The sequence below is a fragment of the Thalassophryne amazonica genome, chromosome 14 (assembly GCF_902500255.1).
Source record: "Thalassophryne amazonica chromosome 14, fThaAma1.1, whole genome shotgun sequence".
Lineage (NCBI taxonomy): Eukaryota > Metazoa > Chordata > Actinopteri > Batrachoidiformes > Batrachoididae > Thalassophryne > Thalassophryne amazonica.
Window position 1 is genome coordinate 30,568,354 of NC_047116.1, and position 16,165 is coordinate 30,584,518.

A 16,165-nucleotide genomic window follows, 5' to 3' on the forward strand; every position below is an offset into this window, starting at 1 on the left:
TTTTTTTTTTTTTTTACTAGACTTTGGAGTAAGCTCTTTTCTAGCCACAGGGGGTGATATGACGAGACACAAAGTACGGAAGACGTTTGTTGGCACGCCATGCTGGATGGCACCAGAGGTGATGGAACAGGTGAGTATTAGTCATTCCACATAAAGACAATTGCTAATGACATTGTAAACTTTTATAAGATTAATAATAAATCACCTGATGGCTTGCAAAACTCATTTGCCTATGCTTGTGAGATTGTTTCTGTTGTGTGTCTTTGCTCATCCGTAATTTATTATAATGTTATGTGTTAATGTGAGGGTTTTTTTTTTGTTTTTTTTTTGAGGAGAAAAGAGTGCATGACAGTGGAAAATATAACCTTGTTGAAGTCACAAGTGTTTGTTAGAATTCTTTAACAACTTGACACAATCATTGTTCAAGGTACACAAGCATTTACAGTGGATTCGGGGCTCTGCATGAAATTCTCTGAACATTGGTTAATTCATTTCTGAATATTTCTGTTAACCAACCAACAAACAGGTTAGGTCACTTCTGGGAGTATGTGCTGTTGTACGTTGTCACTGTATCCAGCACCCTACAGAACCACCTTGGGCCCTGGATAATAGACAACTGGTCCATCCCCATTGAACAAACAGATGTGGGAAAATATATAGCCTCCTTTCCTGAGGTGATTTCTCTGTGCACTGAATAACCAGTCAACACAGTTTGACTGATGTGCAGTAAAGTTTGATAAACAAATTGATATTTGGATCAAAGCTTTTCATGTCACATTGCATGCAGTGCAGAAGCTATATCTCAGAGGACTGATCACCATGTCATTACGCTCAAATTTCTGTTAATGCTATACGCTGCATACAGAAAGTTAGTATTCTGTCCTTATTCATTCGTTTATTTTGTATACATCCATCCATCCGTCCATCGATTTTCTATACGTTTATTCCAATTCAGGATTACAGGGGAGCTGGAGCATATCCCAGTGGTCATTGGGCAGGAGGCAAGGTACACCCTGGTCTGGCCATCAGTCATTTCTATGTCTCTTTTCAGACTTCAAGCTATAAAAACATGAATGCTTATTGGATTTAAGCAGTCAGGTCGTGTGTATTTCTGCAGTGAGGGAGGGCAAAATGGGTCCTTTTCATTCAATTAACCTTTCATGCTGCTGGACTAAAGTTTGGTCAACAAATTAAATAACTGACAGACTGTTGGTAGGTGGCTCATGGCAGGTATTCAAAAGACTGGTGGCTATATTGGTCACTGAATAGTTTTGAAATATCAAAAGTGTTTGTTAATTTTGAATTGGTTTTGTTATAGTTTAATAAATTCTAAGTTATACAGGAAAATTAAATTTTTTAATATAGTTGCAGGGTGGCGTGGTGGGTTAGCACTTAGCATTGTTGCCTCACAGCAAGAAGGTCTTGGAGTTGCTTCCCACCTGGTCCTCTAGGTGAATGGGAAACTTTAAATTGTCCGACGGTGTGTGAATGAATTTATCTGTGTATGTGTGCCCCTGTGGTAGACTGGCATCCTGTCCATGGTGTACCCCACCTCTCACCCTATGACTGCTGGGATGGGCTCCAGCAGCCCCAAGCCTTGATTGGAATAAGCTGGTATCGAAAATCAAAGCATTTTGTTGCAACATAATTGTGTACACTAAGTTGCTGAATAATTGTGCACAATTCATATTCCCCTGAGAAAGCCAAAACTCACTTTTGCTTTGTTAAATATTTAGATGTGAGGTTTATTAATATTTTGTTTTGACTGAGAGCACTGTGTTTGTTTAACAATAAAATTAATCCTTAGAAAAAAATCTTGCCTAATAATTGTGCATGCAGTGCATATAAATCATTTGTAAAAATTAAAATGTTAACTTTAGGTATAAATATAACATTAATAATACAGTTATCCAATAATATGCACATTTTAGTTTCATATAGTGATTAAGATACACTACACAGCAAAATCACCAGTGTTAAATTAACACTGACAGTGTCTATATGGGTCCACACTGGGTCAGTGAGGAATATATAGACACTGTCAGTGTTAATTTTACTCTGGTCATTTTGCTGTGTACCTGTCAAACTTTTGACTGGTAGTGTACAGTGGTGCAAATATAGTGGTGCAAAGTATTTGATCCACTGTCGATTTTGCAAGTTTCCCCACCTACAAAGAATGGAGAGGTCTGTAAGATTTATTGTAGATGCATTTTAACTGTGAGAGACAGAATAAAAAAAAAAATAAAAAAATTGAAAATTACATTGATTTTTAAAATAATTAATTTGCATTTTATTGCATGAAATAAGTATTTGATCACCTACCAACCAGCAAGAAGTTTGGCTCTCACAGACCTGTTAGTTTTTCTTTAAGAAGCTTCTATTCTGCACTCTTTATCTGTATTAACTGCACCTATTTGAACTCGTTACCTGTATAAAAGACACCTGTCCACACACTCAGTCAATCACACTCCAATCTATCCACCATGGCCAAGACCAAAGAACTGTCTAAGGACACCAGGTACAAAACTGTAGCCCTGCACAATGCTGGGATGGACTACAGGACAACAGGCAAGCATCTTGGTGAGAAGGCAACAGCTGTTGGCGCAATTATTAGAAAACGTAAGAAACACATGATGACTGTCAGTCTTCCCTGGCTTTGGACTCCATGCAAGATCTCACCTCGTGGGGTAAGGATGATTCTGAGAAAGTCCAGAACAACACAGGAGGACCTGGTCAGTGACCTGAAGAGAGCTGGGACCACAGTCACAAAGATTACATTAGTAACACATGATGCTGTCATGGTTTAAAATCCTGCAGGGCACGCAAGGTCACCCTGCTCAAGCCAGCACATGTCCAGGCCCATTTGAAGTTCACCAGTGACCATCTGGATGGTCCAGAGCAGGCATGGCAGAAGGTCATGTGGTCAGATGAGACCAAAATAGCGCTTTTTGGCATTAACTCCACTCACCGTGTTTGGAGATGAGAACAACCCCAAGAACACCGTCTCAACCGTGAAGCATGGGGTGGAAACATCATTTATTGTACCAAATATTAAGGTCTGTTTTTCTAGTGGATTGAATACTTATTTCATGCAATAAAATGCAAATGAATTATTTAAAAATCATACAATGTGATTTTCTGTTTTTTTTTGTTGTTGTTGTTGTTTGTTTGTTTCTGTCTCTCACAGTTGAAGTGTACCTATGATAAAACTTGCATACCTCTCCATTCTTTGTAGTTTTTGTAGGAAAACTTGCAAAATCAACAGTAGATCAAATACTTATTTGCCCCACTGTACTTGACGGCATTTATTGACCGTTATTCACATTGGTTGGATTTTGAGGGTTATTAAAACCAGAGTTATTAAAACCACGTTATTTCTTTTTGGTGATGAAGCTATATAATTTCATTTAGGTGATGACTTGCAGACTAAAACAAATTTGGTTGTAGTTAATCAAGTTTTAACAGTGTTATTGTTATTGGGTGATACTGGCAACTGACTTTTTGTTGTGAAATATATGTCAAGAAATCAAGTCATTTGTTTGTAACTTGTAAATTGATTCTATCCTTCAACAGAGATACTTTTCATTTTTATTAAAATTCTAGGGTGTGTAAAACCAGTGTAGTATTGTAGGTCAATACTTTCTCTACTTGAAATTTCTTTGTTCTCCATACTGCATTGACAATAAGCATTATTTAGCTTTCTTTCAATGACGTTGAAGTAGATTACTCTTTCTTTCGTAGGTACGAGGCTATGATTTCAAAGCTGACATTTGGAGCTTTGGAATTACAGCTATAGAACTAGCAACAGGATCTGCACCCTATCACCGCTACCCTCCTATGAAGGTGAGTGTTCTGAATGTATGACTATTATTTAAATGCCAAAGATAAATCAGATTTTAGAACCCTTCAGTGATGCTATAAAGGCCTCTTTCACAAATGTAATTTGTGTTATCAATCTTACCTTAATTTGATTCCAAGATGTGTTTGAAAAGACCCAGAGCAAGTTTTACATCAAAGTTTCAACAGAAATTTTCTACAATGCCTCCAATGAAAGTATTCACAGCACTTCACTTTTTTCCACATTTTATGTTACAGCCTTATTCCAAAGTGGATGAAATTCAAATTTTTCCTCCAACTTCTACACACAATACCACATAATGACATGTGAAAAAAAGTTTTTTTGTTTTTAGATTTTTGCAAATTTATTATGTATGTATGTATGTGTGTGTGTGTGTGTATGTATATATTTATAGTTTTATTTATATATATATATATATATATATATATATATATATATATAATAAATCACATGTACATGAGTATTCACATTCTTTGCCATGAAGCTCAAAATTGAGGTCAGGTGCATCCTGTTTCTACTGATCATCCTTGAGATGTTTCTACAGTTTAATTGGAGTCCACCTGGGTTAAATTCAGTTGATTGGACATGCTTGGGAAAGACACACATCTCTCTACATATAAGGTCCCACAGTTGACAGTGGATGTCAAAGCACAAACCAAGTAGGAAGTTAAAGGAATTGCCTGTAGACCTCCGAGACAGGATTGTCCCAAGCACAATCCTAGGGAAGGGTACAGACACATTTCTGCTGCTTTGAAGGTCCCAATGAGCACAGTGGTCTGCATCATCCATAAATGGAAGAAGTTCGGATCCACCAGGACTCTTCCTAGAGCTGGCCGCCTGTCTAAAGTGAGTAATCGGGGAGAAGGGCCTTAGTCAGGGTGGTGACCAAGAACTTGAAGGTCACTCTGTCAGAGCTCCAGCATACCCTCTGTGGAGAGAGGGGAACCTTCCAGAAGGACAACCATCTCTGCAGCAAAGCAGCAATCAGGCCTGTATGGTAGCCACTCTTTAGTAAAAGGCACATGGAAGCCCACTTGGAGTTTGCCAAAAGGCATCTGAAGGACTCTTAGACCATGAGAAACAAAATTCTCTGGTCTGATGAGACAAAGATTGAACTCTTTGGCTTGATTGCCAGCTGTCATGTTTGGAGGAAACCAGGCACCATCCCTACAGTGAAGCATGGTGGTGGCAGCATCATGCTGTGGGGATGTTTTTCAGCAGTAGGAACTGGGAGATGACTCAGGTTTGAGGGAAAGATTAATGCAGCAATGTACAGTGGTAGCAGGATTTCAGTTTCAATTTCCAATTCATTTTCATTTATATAGTGCCAAATTGCCTCAAGGCGGTTTCACACAAGTAAGGTCTAACCTTATCAGCCCCCTGAGCAAGTACACAGGTGACAGTGTAAAGGAAAAACTCCCTCTGATGATTTGATTATGCTATGTGGATGGTTTTCAATGGCAGGAACTGGGAGACTAGTCGGGTTGAGGGAAAGATGAATGCAGCAATGTACAGAGTCATTCTGGATGGAAACCTGCTCCAGAGCGCTCTTGACCTCAGAATGGGGTGACAGTTCATCTTTAGCAGGACAGTGGCCCTAAACACACAGCCAAGATATCAAAGGAGTGGCTTCAGGACAACTCTGTGAATGTCCTTGAATGGCCCAGCCAGAGCCCAAACATGAATCCGATTGAACATCTCTGGAGAGATCTGAAAATGCCTGTGCACAGACGCTCCACGTCCAGCCTGATGGAGCTTGAGAAGTGCTGCAAAGATGAATGAGGCAAACTGCCAAAAGATAGTTGCACTAAGCTTGTGGCATCATATTCAAGAAGACTTGAGCCTGTAATTGCTGCCAAAGCTGCATCAACAAAGCATTGTGCAAAGTGAATACTTATGTGCTTGTGATTTCTTAGTTTGTCTGTCAAACATTCTTTAGGGCTCCGGCCTGCATATTCATTAAAGATTTTGAGATCTGCTTCATGCTCAGAGAGATTATTTGATGTCAAAACAGAGCTGTGAAGAAAGAAATTTGCTATGACGGAGATGCATGGCTAAAACTCAAAACTTGGTGTAATGTCAATCAGATACCAGCTACAGTAGCCATCAAAAATGTGGACACACTTTCCCATTCAGTTGAATGGGAGAGCGTGTCCACATTTGTGACTAGTAGTGTATATTACTTAGGTGAACATGTGCTAGTGCCAAGCATTGCTGTATCCACCACAAAAAAGAACCAAGTGACCAAGCTCAGAGGGAAATTACTAATCATCCCTGCCTCCAGAAAGTATCCATCTGTCTGGTCTAGCCAGATGATAGGTTGTTGTCGCCTTGGCTTTTTCCATTTGCAGGTGTCCTAAGCACTGAGGCACCTGGCTTATGCTCAGGAAAGTGTGGCACATTGTGTCATAGTTGACATTCCATCACAGTGTAAGTTGTATATGTCATGAGTTTCCTTAATTACCCCCTCATTTGACACAAAATCATTCCAGTGGACTCTAGTCCAAGGATTCTTCAGAGAAACCCAGTAATGTAGTATTCCAACCATCACCTTACTTAGTTCTTCCTAGGCATATCTAGACTTCATAGGCCAAGCTCCCAGAGACATGATGTCACTGCTAAGATAAGTGAATCTTTTGCCAAGTTTGACAGTACACCACATATAGATGCACTCCTAATGGATGAGCTCAGGAAGTTATTGGTCTGCATGTTCATCCAGGACAGTAGCTATCCCAGGCACAGCCAACTCCTCACTCAGCTTCTGAATTGCTGCAGTCAGTACCTCCAATGATTCCACAAACATCATCGCATCAACCACAAAGTTATGGCCAGTAAGCCTTTTCAAAAATGACAAAGTTACCCTAACTGCTGGATTACAACACACAGTCTGTGCAAACATGGAGCAGAGTAAATCAAATCAAATCAATTTGATTTATATAGCGCCAAATCACAACAAACAGTTGCCCCAAGGCGCTTTATATTGTAAGGCAAAAGCCATACAATAATTACAGAAAAACCCCAACGGTCAAAACGACCCCCTGTGAGCAAGCACTTGGCGACAGTGGGAAGGAAAAACTCCCTTTTAACAGGAAGAAACCTCCAGCAGAACCAGGCTCAGGGAGGGGCAGTCTTCTGCTGGGACTGGTTGGGGCTGAGGGGAGAGAATCAGGAAAAAGACATGCTGTGGAAGAGAGCAAAGATCAATCACTAATGATTAAATGCAGAGTGGTGCATACAGAGCAAAAAGAGAAAGAAACACTCAGTGCATTATGGGGAACCCCCAGCAGTCTAAGTCTATAGCAGCATAACTAAGGGATGGTTCAGAGTCACCTGATCCAGCCCTAACTATAAGCTTTAGCAAAAAGGAAAGTTTTAAGCCTAATCTTAAAAGTAGAGAGGGTGTCTGTCTCCCTGATCCGAATTGGGAGCTGGTTCCACAGGAGAGGAGCCTGAAAGCTGAAGGCTCTGCCTCCCATTCTACTCTTAAAATCCCTAGGAACTACAAGTAAGCCTGTAGTCTGAGAGTGAAGCGCTCTATTGGGGTGATATGGTACTATGAGGTCCCTAAGATAAGATGGGACCTGATTATTCAAAACCTTATAAGTAAGAAGAAGAATTTTAAATTCTGTTCTAGAATTAACAGGAGTAGAATTTAAAATTCTTCTTCAGAGTAGCAGCCAGAACACATCCCTGGGAAAGAAGAAGTCAGAGATTCTGCCTCCACTCTACACATCAATCACAGTGTTCATGCATAGGTCAACTTAGATATCCAGCACCTTTTTATGGATCCCGCAAAGTCTCAGGATGTCCAACAAAGCAGCTTGAACAACTAAATCAGATACTTTACAAAAATCAAAATAGGCTGCAAAGAAGTCCTGCTAATATTAATGCTTTTGAGTATTCCACAGAGCTTTGTGGAAGGCAGAGTGAAGCTGAGAGAAAAATGTTTCCTTCACTGAGATATGATGTATCACACCCTGAGTATACAGTGAGACAAAGGAGATGACAGTCAAAGGCGGCCTAGGTTTGAGCATCATAACACAGTCATGATAGGGGTGATATCTGACACCATCAGAAGAAGCCAGTCCACCACAGAAATTGTCACTTCTTCAGTAAGGTACCCACTGGTTTGACCAGACCAAGAATAGTTGTCCACCCACCAAGATCTGGCTACTTCCAAGTCCATGTACCTCACAGAGTGCCAACACTGCAGTGTGGAGCAGTACAGTGGAAGAGCTTCATCCTTGTTGAGAGAAAAGATGTTCCAGGTGCCCACCTGCCTGAGGTGCTTCAGGTTTAGTCTTGGCTTGCGCTGTGCAGTGGACGATCTCTTAGCGTTGCACCAGTCATCGCTTCCAGAAAGGAGACCCTTGGGCCTCGCCGGTTGTTTCTTTTCCAGGAATGAGGATCCATACAGGTTTCCCCCATTCTCTTCCTATCATGCTGTTTTCTGATGGCAGGAGGCAGCAGAGTTACTCCTGTTATGAGAAAACAACAAAACTTAATTTCTGGTCACCAACCCCCAAAATGGAGACATCTACTGCTGGAGGACCGCCAACAGCTGGGGTGGGCAATAATGTACCATGAAGGGCCAAGATATTGGAGGTTTTCCTTTCTACTAATCACCTGCGTAAGTGATTTCACAGATGATCATGACTTTAAATTGAGGTTAGGAGCTCATCAGTACAACCACCGGCTGAGGTGACCAGTTGCAAGGAAAACCTGCTCTGTCTTGGCCCTTGTTGCACACCCTGGTCTACAGGCTGGAGCACCATCTACAGTCCTGGATGCAGTTTAATATCATCCCCAGGGCTAGGATACTTGTGCCTGTAAATGAACAACAATAATTACACTAAGATTAAAAGGATTATGATGATAAAAATCACAGCAATGCACATGGCACTGCCACTCGTCATCCTCACCCCTCATGAATCCAGATCTGCGATGCGGAGATGAAATAATTAAATCATGGACAGAAACTGCATGAAATTTCTCCATATTTCTTTTTTCCTCATGCTTCCTAAGTCATTGCTACTTCATCATTGCTGTTTTTTAATGCTTACAGAATAACCAGATTAATTTAATAACAGAAACAATACAATTAATCTGATGATTTTATCTGTTCAAACCTGTTATGTTTGCTCTACACAATAATTTTTGATTTTCTTTTCCTAGTCTATAACTTGTTTTAAAAGGAAGTCATTATCTGTCCTTGAATTATGTAGGTGCAGTACTGCTGACTATTTTTCCTCTCATCTCAGGTCCTAATGCTTACTCTACAGAACGATCCACCCACTTTAGAAACGGGTGTGGAGGACAAGGAAGTCATAAAGAAATATGGCAAATCATTTAGAAAACTAATATCTATGTGCCTTCAGAAGGATCCTGCCAAAAGGTTAGCTCCACATTTCATCGGTTATCCATACAGCTGAGTTAAGAGGGTTGATGCAGTTTGTGATCCATAAACAGGACTTGATTCATTTTCAGTTGGTGTTTCAAAACATTTTCTGATATTTATGCATTCTTTTTCGCTAGGCCTACAGCTGTAGAGCTTTTGAAATGTAAATTCTTCCAAAAGGCCAAGGTATTAACTTCAGCCATTATCTCACACATTCAGACTTTTATGACATACCATTATAATTGGTCAGATGAATGTACTATTGGTTTAAAAGGTAGACTGAAGGTTTGACTCAGGTTATATGAATATGTTTCTTTAATGAGTGTTCTGACTATATATTATTGTTTATTCAGGAACCTAATCATTAAAGTGGTGTAATGTTAGGAAAGGTTTTGATTCCGAACATCTGGTATACCATATATAGTAACTGGCTGTTGTCATAAAAATACAATTTTAGTTTAATAGTTTAATATTCAGTGTCACAACCTCACTGAGCTGCTTACATTTAAATTTGTGCAGTAAATGGCCTTTCTAAAAAAAAAAACAAAAAAAAAAACATCATTACAATGGCACTTTTGTACATCTTTTACAACCCCAATTCCAATGACGTTGGGACGTTGTGTAAAATGTAAATAAAAACAGAATACAATGATTTCCAAATCCTCTTCAACCTATATTCAATTGGGGACACCACAAAGACAAGATATTTAATGTTCAAACTGATAAACTTTATTGTTTTTGTGCAAATATTTACTCATTTTGAAATGGATGCCTGCAACACGTTTCAAAAAAGCTGGGACAGTGGTATGTTTACCACACAGTGGTATGTTTACCACTGTGTTACATCACCTTCTAACAACACTCAGTAAGCGTTTGTGAACTGAGGACACTAATTGTTGAAGCTTTGTAGGTGGATTTCTTACCCATTCTTGCTTGATGTACGACTTCAGTTGTTCAACAGTCAGGGGTCTCCGTTGTCATATTTTGCGCTTCATAATGTGGCACACGTTTTCAATGGGTGACAGGTCTGGACTGCAGGCAGGCCAGTCTAGTACCTGCAGTTGTTCACAAAGTGGTGATCCTCACCCCATCTTTCCTTAGGAACAGCTGAGCCTTTTGGGGATGCTCCTTTTGTACGCAATCATGACACTCGCCTGATTCCAATTAACTTGTTCACTTGTGGAATGTTCCAAACAGGTGTTCTTTGAGCATTTATCAACTTTCCCAGTCTTTTGTCACCCCTGTCCCAACTTTTTTGAAATGTGTTGCAGGCATCTATTTAAAAATGAGCAAATATTTGTACAAAAACAATAAAGTTTATCAGTTTGAACATTAAATATCTTGTCTTTGTGGTGTATTCAATTGAATAGAGGTTGAAGAGGATTTGCAAATCATTGTATTCTGTTTTTATTCACATTTCACACAACGTCCCAACTTCATTGGAATTGGGGTTGTAATTGCCATTCTTTTTTCATGATGATCTTTAATTTTGAGTTTTCTTCTGCAGAACAAAGAATATCTTGTTGAAAGTCTTTTGTGTCGTGCACCAAAGATTTCTCAGAGAGCCAAGAAGGTATGTTTATACAAACATTCCTTGTGAAATAACTGTTCTTGACTAGTCTTGAAAATGACCATTATCTGAGAGTGCTGGGATTTATTTATTTTGTTTTATTTATTTGTGGCTGGGATTGACTGAACTCTTCACAGGTTTGTTGCATTTACAGTCAAAAAAAAGATGCATCTGATGACTTTTTGACCATCTCAAATACTTTAGGCATAAACTGTTTGTGTGGATAATACACAAATATGGGCTATTGCATGGACTAAGTGATACAGATGCAGTATATTAATGTCCTTTATTATATGGCTATGACGCAACGCATGCTTTGATTGGCTGATTTCTGTTCTGATATTTTCCCATATCAGACAGTTATGACAATCGGTCTGGATCGCGTATCAGATTCATTACAAGCCAGAAAGCTACAAACATGATTAGAAAAATCAAGTTGGACGTGAACATACTCCATAAATATCTAAACAGCATCGGGAAAAACACACAGATTGAAAGCTTACCAGCTAATGACCGGACCATCTGTTTGCAAGTTCTTCACGGAGGTGAAGCGAACAGGTCTGACTACAAGCCATCAGCAACTTTCATATTCGGGCGATACCGTAAGTTCTCATGTGTTTTCATATATATATATATATATATATATATATATATATATATAACTAATTATTAACCCCGCTTGCTCAGTTAATAATCCTTTAGTATCACTGGCTCCTACTGAGGCTTTCTGCGGGTGCCACACTGTAAAGGGGCAGAATTAAATGAAACGTTAACTATAAACAACATACATTAATATTAATGTATTTGCTAACTGGTAACCATTACTGGGTTGAAGGGCAGGATGCAAGCACAGCTGATGTTGGATGTTTTTACAGCTGTGGTTTGTTTGCTAAAATGGAGAGAGGATGAAAATAAGAACATGGAGCTATGAGTAGAAACCAGCATATTGAACAGGAGATGCAGGAATTCTCTGTTTGGGGGTAAATGAAGGACATGGGGGATAGCAGAGCAGTCACAGTGTATGACGTCACCTTTACGCACAAACAGGACATTAAAGAGTGAGGTTTTGTGGTGGTGATGGTGGCAGAAAAATGTACAAGTTTTTTTTGGTATATGCAGCAACTATAAGCACAAGTGTAAGGATTTACATGCCTTTGTCTGTACCTGTTCTGCCAGTTCTGAAATGACTAATTTGGCATTTGAACAGCAAAGGTTTCACAAATTATTCAGAATACCACGTAACTTGATAATGATAGTATATGAATGGTCATGTATTGGTTGTATGTGTATTTTAAGAATGTTTGGTTTAATAATTTTTGGCTTTAACTGGCACCTTTTTGGTCACTATAGGTAGATTTCATTAAATTTTCTTTCAATGGTAATGGTTAAGTATTAATTTATTTTCCTGTTGTTATTGTTATTTAGTTTTATTATTTACTGTTTGGTTGAAATTGTTCAAGACAGTTGACACAAAAATGTACACTGAATACACCAAAATGAATAGTCTTTGATATTTATGTTATTAAGCATTGATTTCATCTCAAGAGTTGTCTGTATCCTATGGAATAATCCACAGTATACACTCTGCAACCATGATGCAAGGTTGCAGAAACAAGCAAAACTGTAAGACGCTGTGACCACCTCATATTAGGGCCACTGCAGCCATTGTCTGTCAAATTCCTTCATTTCCACAAGGTTCAGTTCCTCTCCATGGGCCTTATCTTATACCTGGCTGAAAGTAGTACCCAGTACAGCACAAGTGCAATTGTCCTTTTTCATCCCCAGCAACCATGCTGTTTAAATAGCAAATTTACTTGCAGTCATCTGTGCACCCACTGTGTGTGATGGTGCATTATCATCAAACTACTAAGAGACCACTAAGCACCTTGTCTAAAGTCAAGTGCTATGGATTTCTGTTATTCATACAGTGCATTGTTCATATGGTGAAATGTTCAGATATGCCTTACATGAGCTACATACAGTAGTGTTCAGAATAATAGTAGTGCTATGTGACTAAAAAGATTAATCCAGGTTTTGAGTATATTTCTTATTGTTACATGGGAAACAAGGTACCAGTAGATTCAGTAGATTCTCACAAATCCAACAAGACCAAGCATTCATGATATGCACACTCTTAAGGCTATGAAATTGGGCTATTAGTAAAAAAAAAAAAAGTAGAAAAGGGGTGTTCACAATAATAGTAGCATCTGCTGTTGATGCTACAAACTCAAAACTATTATGTGCAAACTGCTTTTTTAGCAATCCTGTGAATCACTAAACAAGTATTTAGTTGTATAACCATAGTGTTGTGTGTTGGGGGGGTTTGGCTGGACATTTTGGTGTTCTTTTCTTTTCTTTGCTCTCCAGGTGGTATGCAAACTGTTTTTTTGTCTGTGGAGAAGGTGCTGGCAGAAGAGTCCTTCACCCTCATCAGTGTGATATGCAGCACCTGTGGATGATGCTCACGTGCAACCTTAAAGACTTTCAGCTGAGGCAGATAATGAGATGGCGTTCTGCATTTAAGCCATGTGTGATTCGAGCAGAATTGCCGGGAACTCGACCTTGTGATGTTCGTTTGTGAGACACTGAGGACCGCGCCTGGGTTTGACACATCGTGCCTGTGAAGGAGGACGGGTGAGGGACACATGCTGTCAGCACACATCAGAGGTGATTGATTGTCTGAATAAGTGTTAATAGTAATTTGGTATTTTGTTATGCAGTATATTTGAACATTGATGAGAACTGTGCAGCTCGCTTCTCACGGCCGTGGTGTGCAGACTGATGATCCTCCACCTGTTGTGAGAAGCTGCTCATTTACATAAAGCTTAAATTCAGACCTGAATGTGTTGCTGATAGTGTGTGCCTTTGAAGGATATTAGTTGTAGCTGCTGACTTACCTCACCTTTTCTATCCTTCGCAGAGTCGGTTTGTCGTGTCCACCTGGGGGGTGTTTGGCGGTGAACGTGAGTCCAGAAGCGCCGGGTTTCGATCCCTTTGGGCGCTGGAGAGCGCGCCGTCCTTCACTCCGCCAGATAAACGCACTTTTTGTTGTACACGGAGTATTGCACAAGAAGGGGAAAATAAAATTGTTTTGTTTTTTCTGGAACCGCTTTCTGGTTATTTAGCGCTGGGTTCAGTCAGACGCAGGTCCGCTCCTCAACCCGCGTCGGCACATAACACACAGTTTTTCATGATTTCTTCACATCTGCAAGGCATTCATTTTGTTGATTTAGAACCAAGATTTTGCTCATTTACTAGTGTGCTTGGGGTCATTGTCTTGTTGAAACACCCATTTCAAGGGCATGTCGTCTTCAGCATAAGGCAACATGACCTCTTCAAGTATTTTGACATATCCAAACTGATCCATGATACCTGGTATGCGATATATAGGCCCAACACCATAGTAGGAGAAACATGCCCATATCATGATGCTTGCACCACCATGCTTCACTGTGAACTGTGGCTTGAATTCAGAGTTTGGGGGTGGTCTCACAAACTGTCTGTGGTCCTTGGACCCAAAAAGAACACTTTTACTCTCATCAGTCCACAAAATATTCCTCCATTTCTCTTTAGGCCAGTCTTTTATTTAACAGAGGAACTTTGCGGGGGATTCTTGCAAATAAATTAGCTTCACACAGGTGTCTTCTAACTGTCACAGCACTTACAGGTAACTCCAGACTGTCTTTGATCATCCTGGAGCTGATCAGTGGGTGAGCCTTTGCCATTCTTATTCTTCTATCCATTTTGATGGTTGTTTTTCATTTTCTTCCACGCGTCTCTGGTTTTTTTGTCCATTTTAAAGCATTGGCGATCATTGTAGATGAACAGCCTATAATTTTTTGCACCTGCGTATACGTTTTCCCCTCTCCAATCAACTTTTTAATCAAACTACGCTGTTCTTCTGAAAAATGTCTTGAATGTCCCATTTTCCTCGGGCTTTCAGAGAGAAAAGCATGTTCAACAGGTGCTGGCTTCATCCTTAAATAGGGGACACCTGATTCACACCTGTTTGTTCCACAAAATTGATAAACTCACTGACTGAATGCCACACTGCTATTATTGTGAACACCCCCTTTTCTACTTTTTTTTTTTTTTTTACTAATAGCCCGATTTCATAGCCTTAAGAGTGTGCATATCATGAATGCTTGGTCTTGTTGGATTTGTGAGAATCTACTGAATCTACTGGTACCTTGTTTCCCATGTAACAATAAGAAATACACTCAAAACCTGGATTAATCTTTTTAGTCACATAGCACTACTATTATTCTGAACACTACTGTATGATCAAGATCAGGCCCTTTTACCTTAAATCTTTGACCTTTTGTTGAATGCAATAGTCTAATTATTTGTCATAGTGTTCCTCAGTTTTTTTGGTTTGTTTTGTTTTCCCTCCATGTGTGATTATTTATATTGGTCTTGGTAAAGGATTACAACACCTTCTATGGAAAGCCAGCAATGTAGGGATCAAGAGAGTAGACTTTGACGCAAACAGATTTTAAACCTTTCTTTCTTATCAGGGACCATATTTCTGCATGAAAATTGACTAGTAAATGAGGAGTTGGCAGATCCTTGAGTCAGCTGTCACCATGACTGTTACATAAGTGCTCTGTATAATGAAGAGAAAGAGTTGAATTGATAGAAGGAAGGAAGCTAGGAAAATTATACCAGGGGTGGTTGAGTGGGATTTTGTTTAACGTTGTGTGTAAATTACAGCTAAAAGGACAACGTCAGTCACAAACAAAAAAAGAAAGAAAGTAGAAATGCATTGAAGAGCCAGCAGAGGGCACTCTGAAACCCGCAATAGATTTTCTGGATAGAAATATTTGAGAATTTATTGGTTGAAAGTCAGACAATAGATGCTTGGAATTCTGGAGGGGAAATGGTGATGGAATACTGATTGTGTTCTTTATGAGCACATTATGAATCCTGATTTCAAAATGCAGGCAAATTTATCTGAATAGGCAGATGTTTTATCCAGTAGAAACATTGTTTTCTGCTACCAGTTTGTATGATATGCTTTATATTTCCATATATATGTTCAGATTCAGGTCTTTTTGTACTATTGCAGTGGGAATGTTTTGTCAGCTGCATGTTTTGTGTGCTGGTGTGCCATAATTGTGCATCTGTGAATGTCATTTCGCTGCAGAATGGTTTGATTTATGTCTGTTTTGCTTAAGGACCCTAAGCAGAATTGGGGGAACCTTGGTTCTTTGTCAGGTTTGGAAAATGAAACTGACACCTCCAGAAGGGTAGTCCTTTGTTAACGTTGGTCTTGTCTAGAGCTTGTGAACTTACATGTGATGTGGCCTTGGTACCTGTGAAGTTCTGTGTGCTATTG

At 39.5% G+C, this 16,165-nt stretch overlaps 1 protein-coding gene across 4 annotated transcripts in view; it reads left to right on the top strand.

Annotated features, from left to right (window-relative positions):
- Window positions 1-16,165, top strand: part of stk39 (serine threonine kinase 39) — a 105,132-nt gene that overhangs the window by 23,557 nt on the left and 65,410 nt on the right. For 3 of the 4 annotated variants that reach the window (XM_034187084.1, XM_034187083.1, XM_034187086.1), the window contains 6 exons: window positions 21-130; window positions 3,742-3,843; window positions 9,121-9,254; window positions 9,395-9,443; window positions 10,765-10,830; window positions 16,005-16,076. In XM_034187084.1, the coding sequence (XP_034042975.1) occupies window positions 21-130; window positions 3,742-3,843; window positions 9,121-9,254; window positions 9,395-9,443; window positions 10,765-10,830; window positions 16,005-16,076 (533 nt within the window). The remainder of the gene's footprint in view (window positions 1-20; window positions 131-3,741; window positions 3,844-9,120; window positions 9,255-9,394; window positions 9,444-10,764; window positions 10,831-16,004; window positions 16,077-16,165) is intronic. The other variant, XM_034187085.1, reaches the window with a different exon arrangement.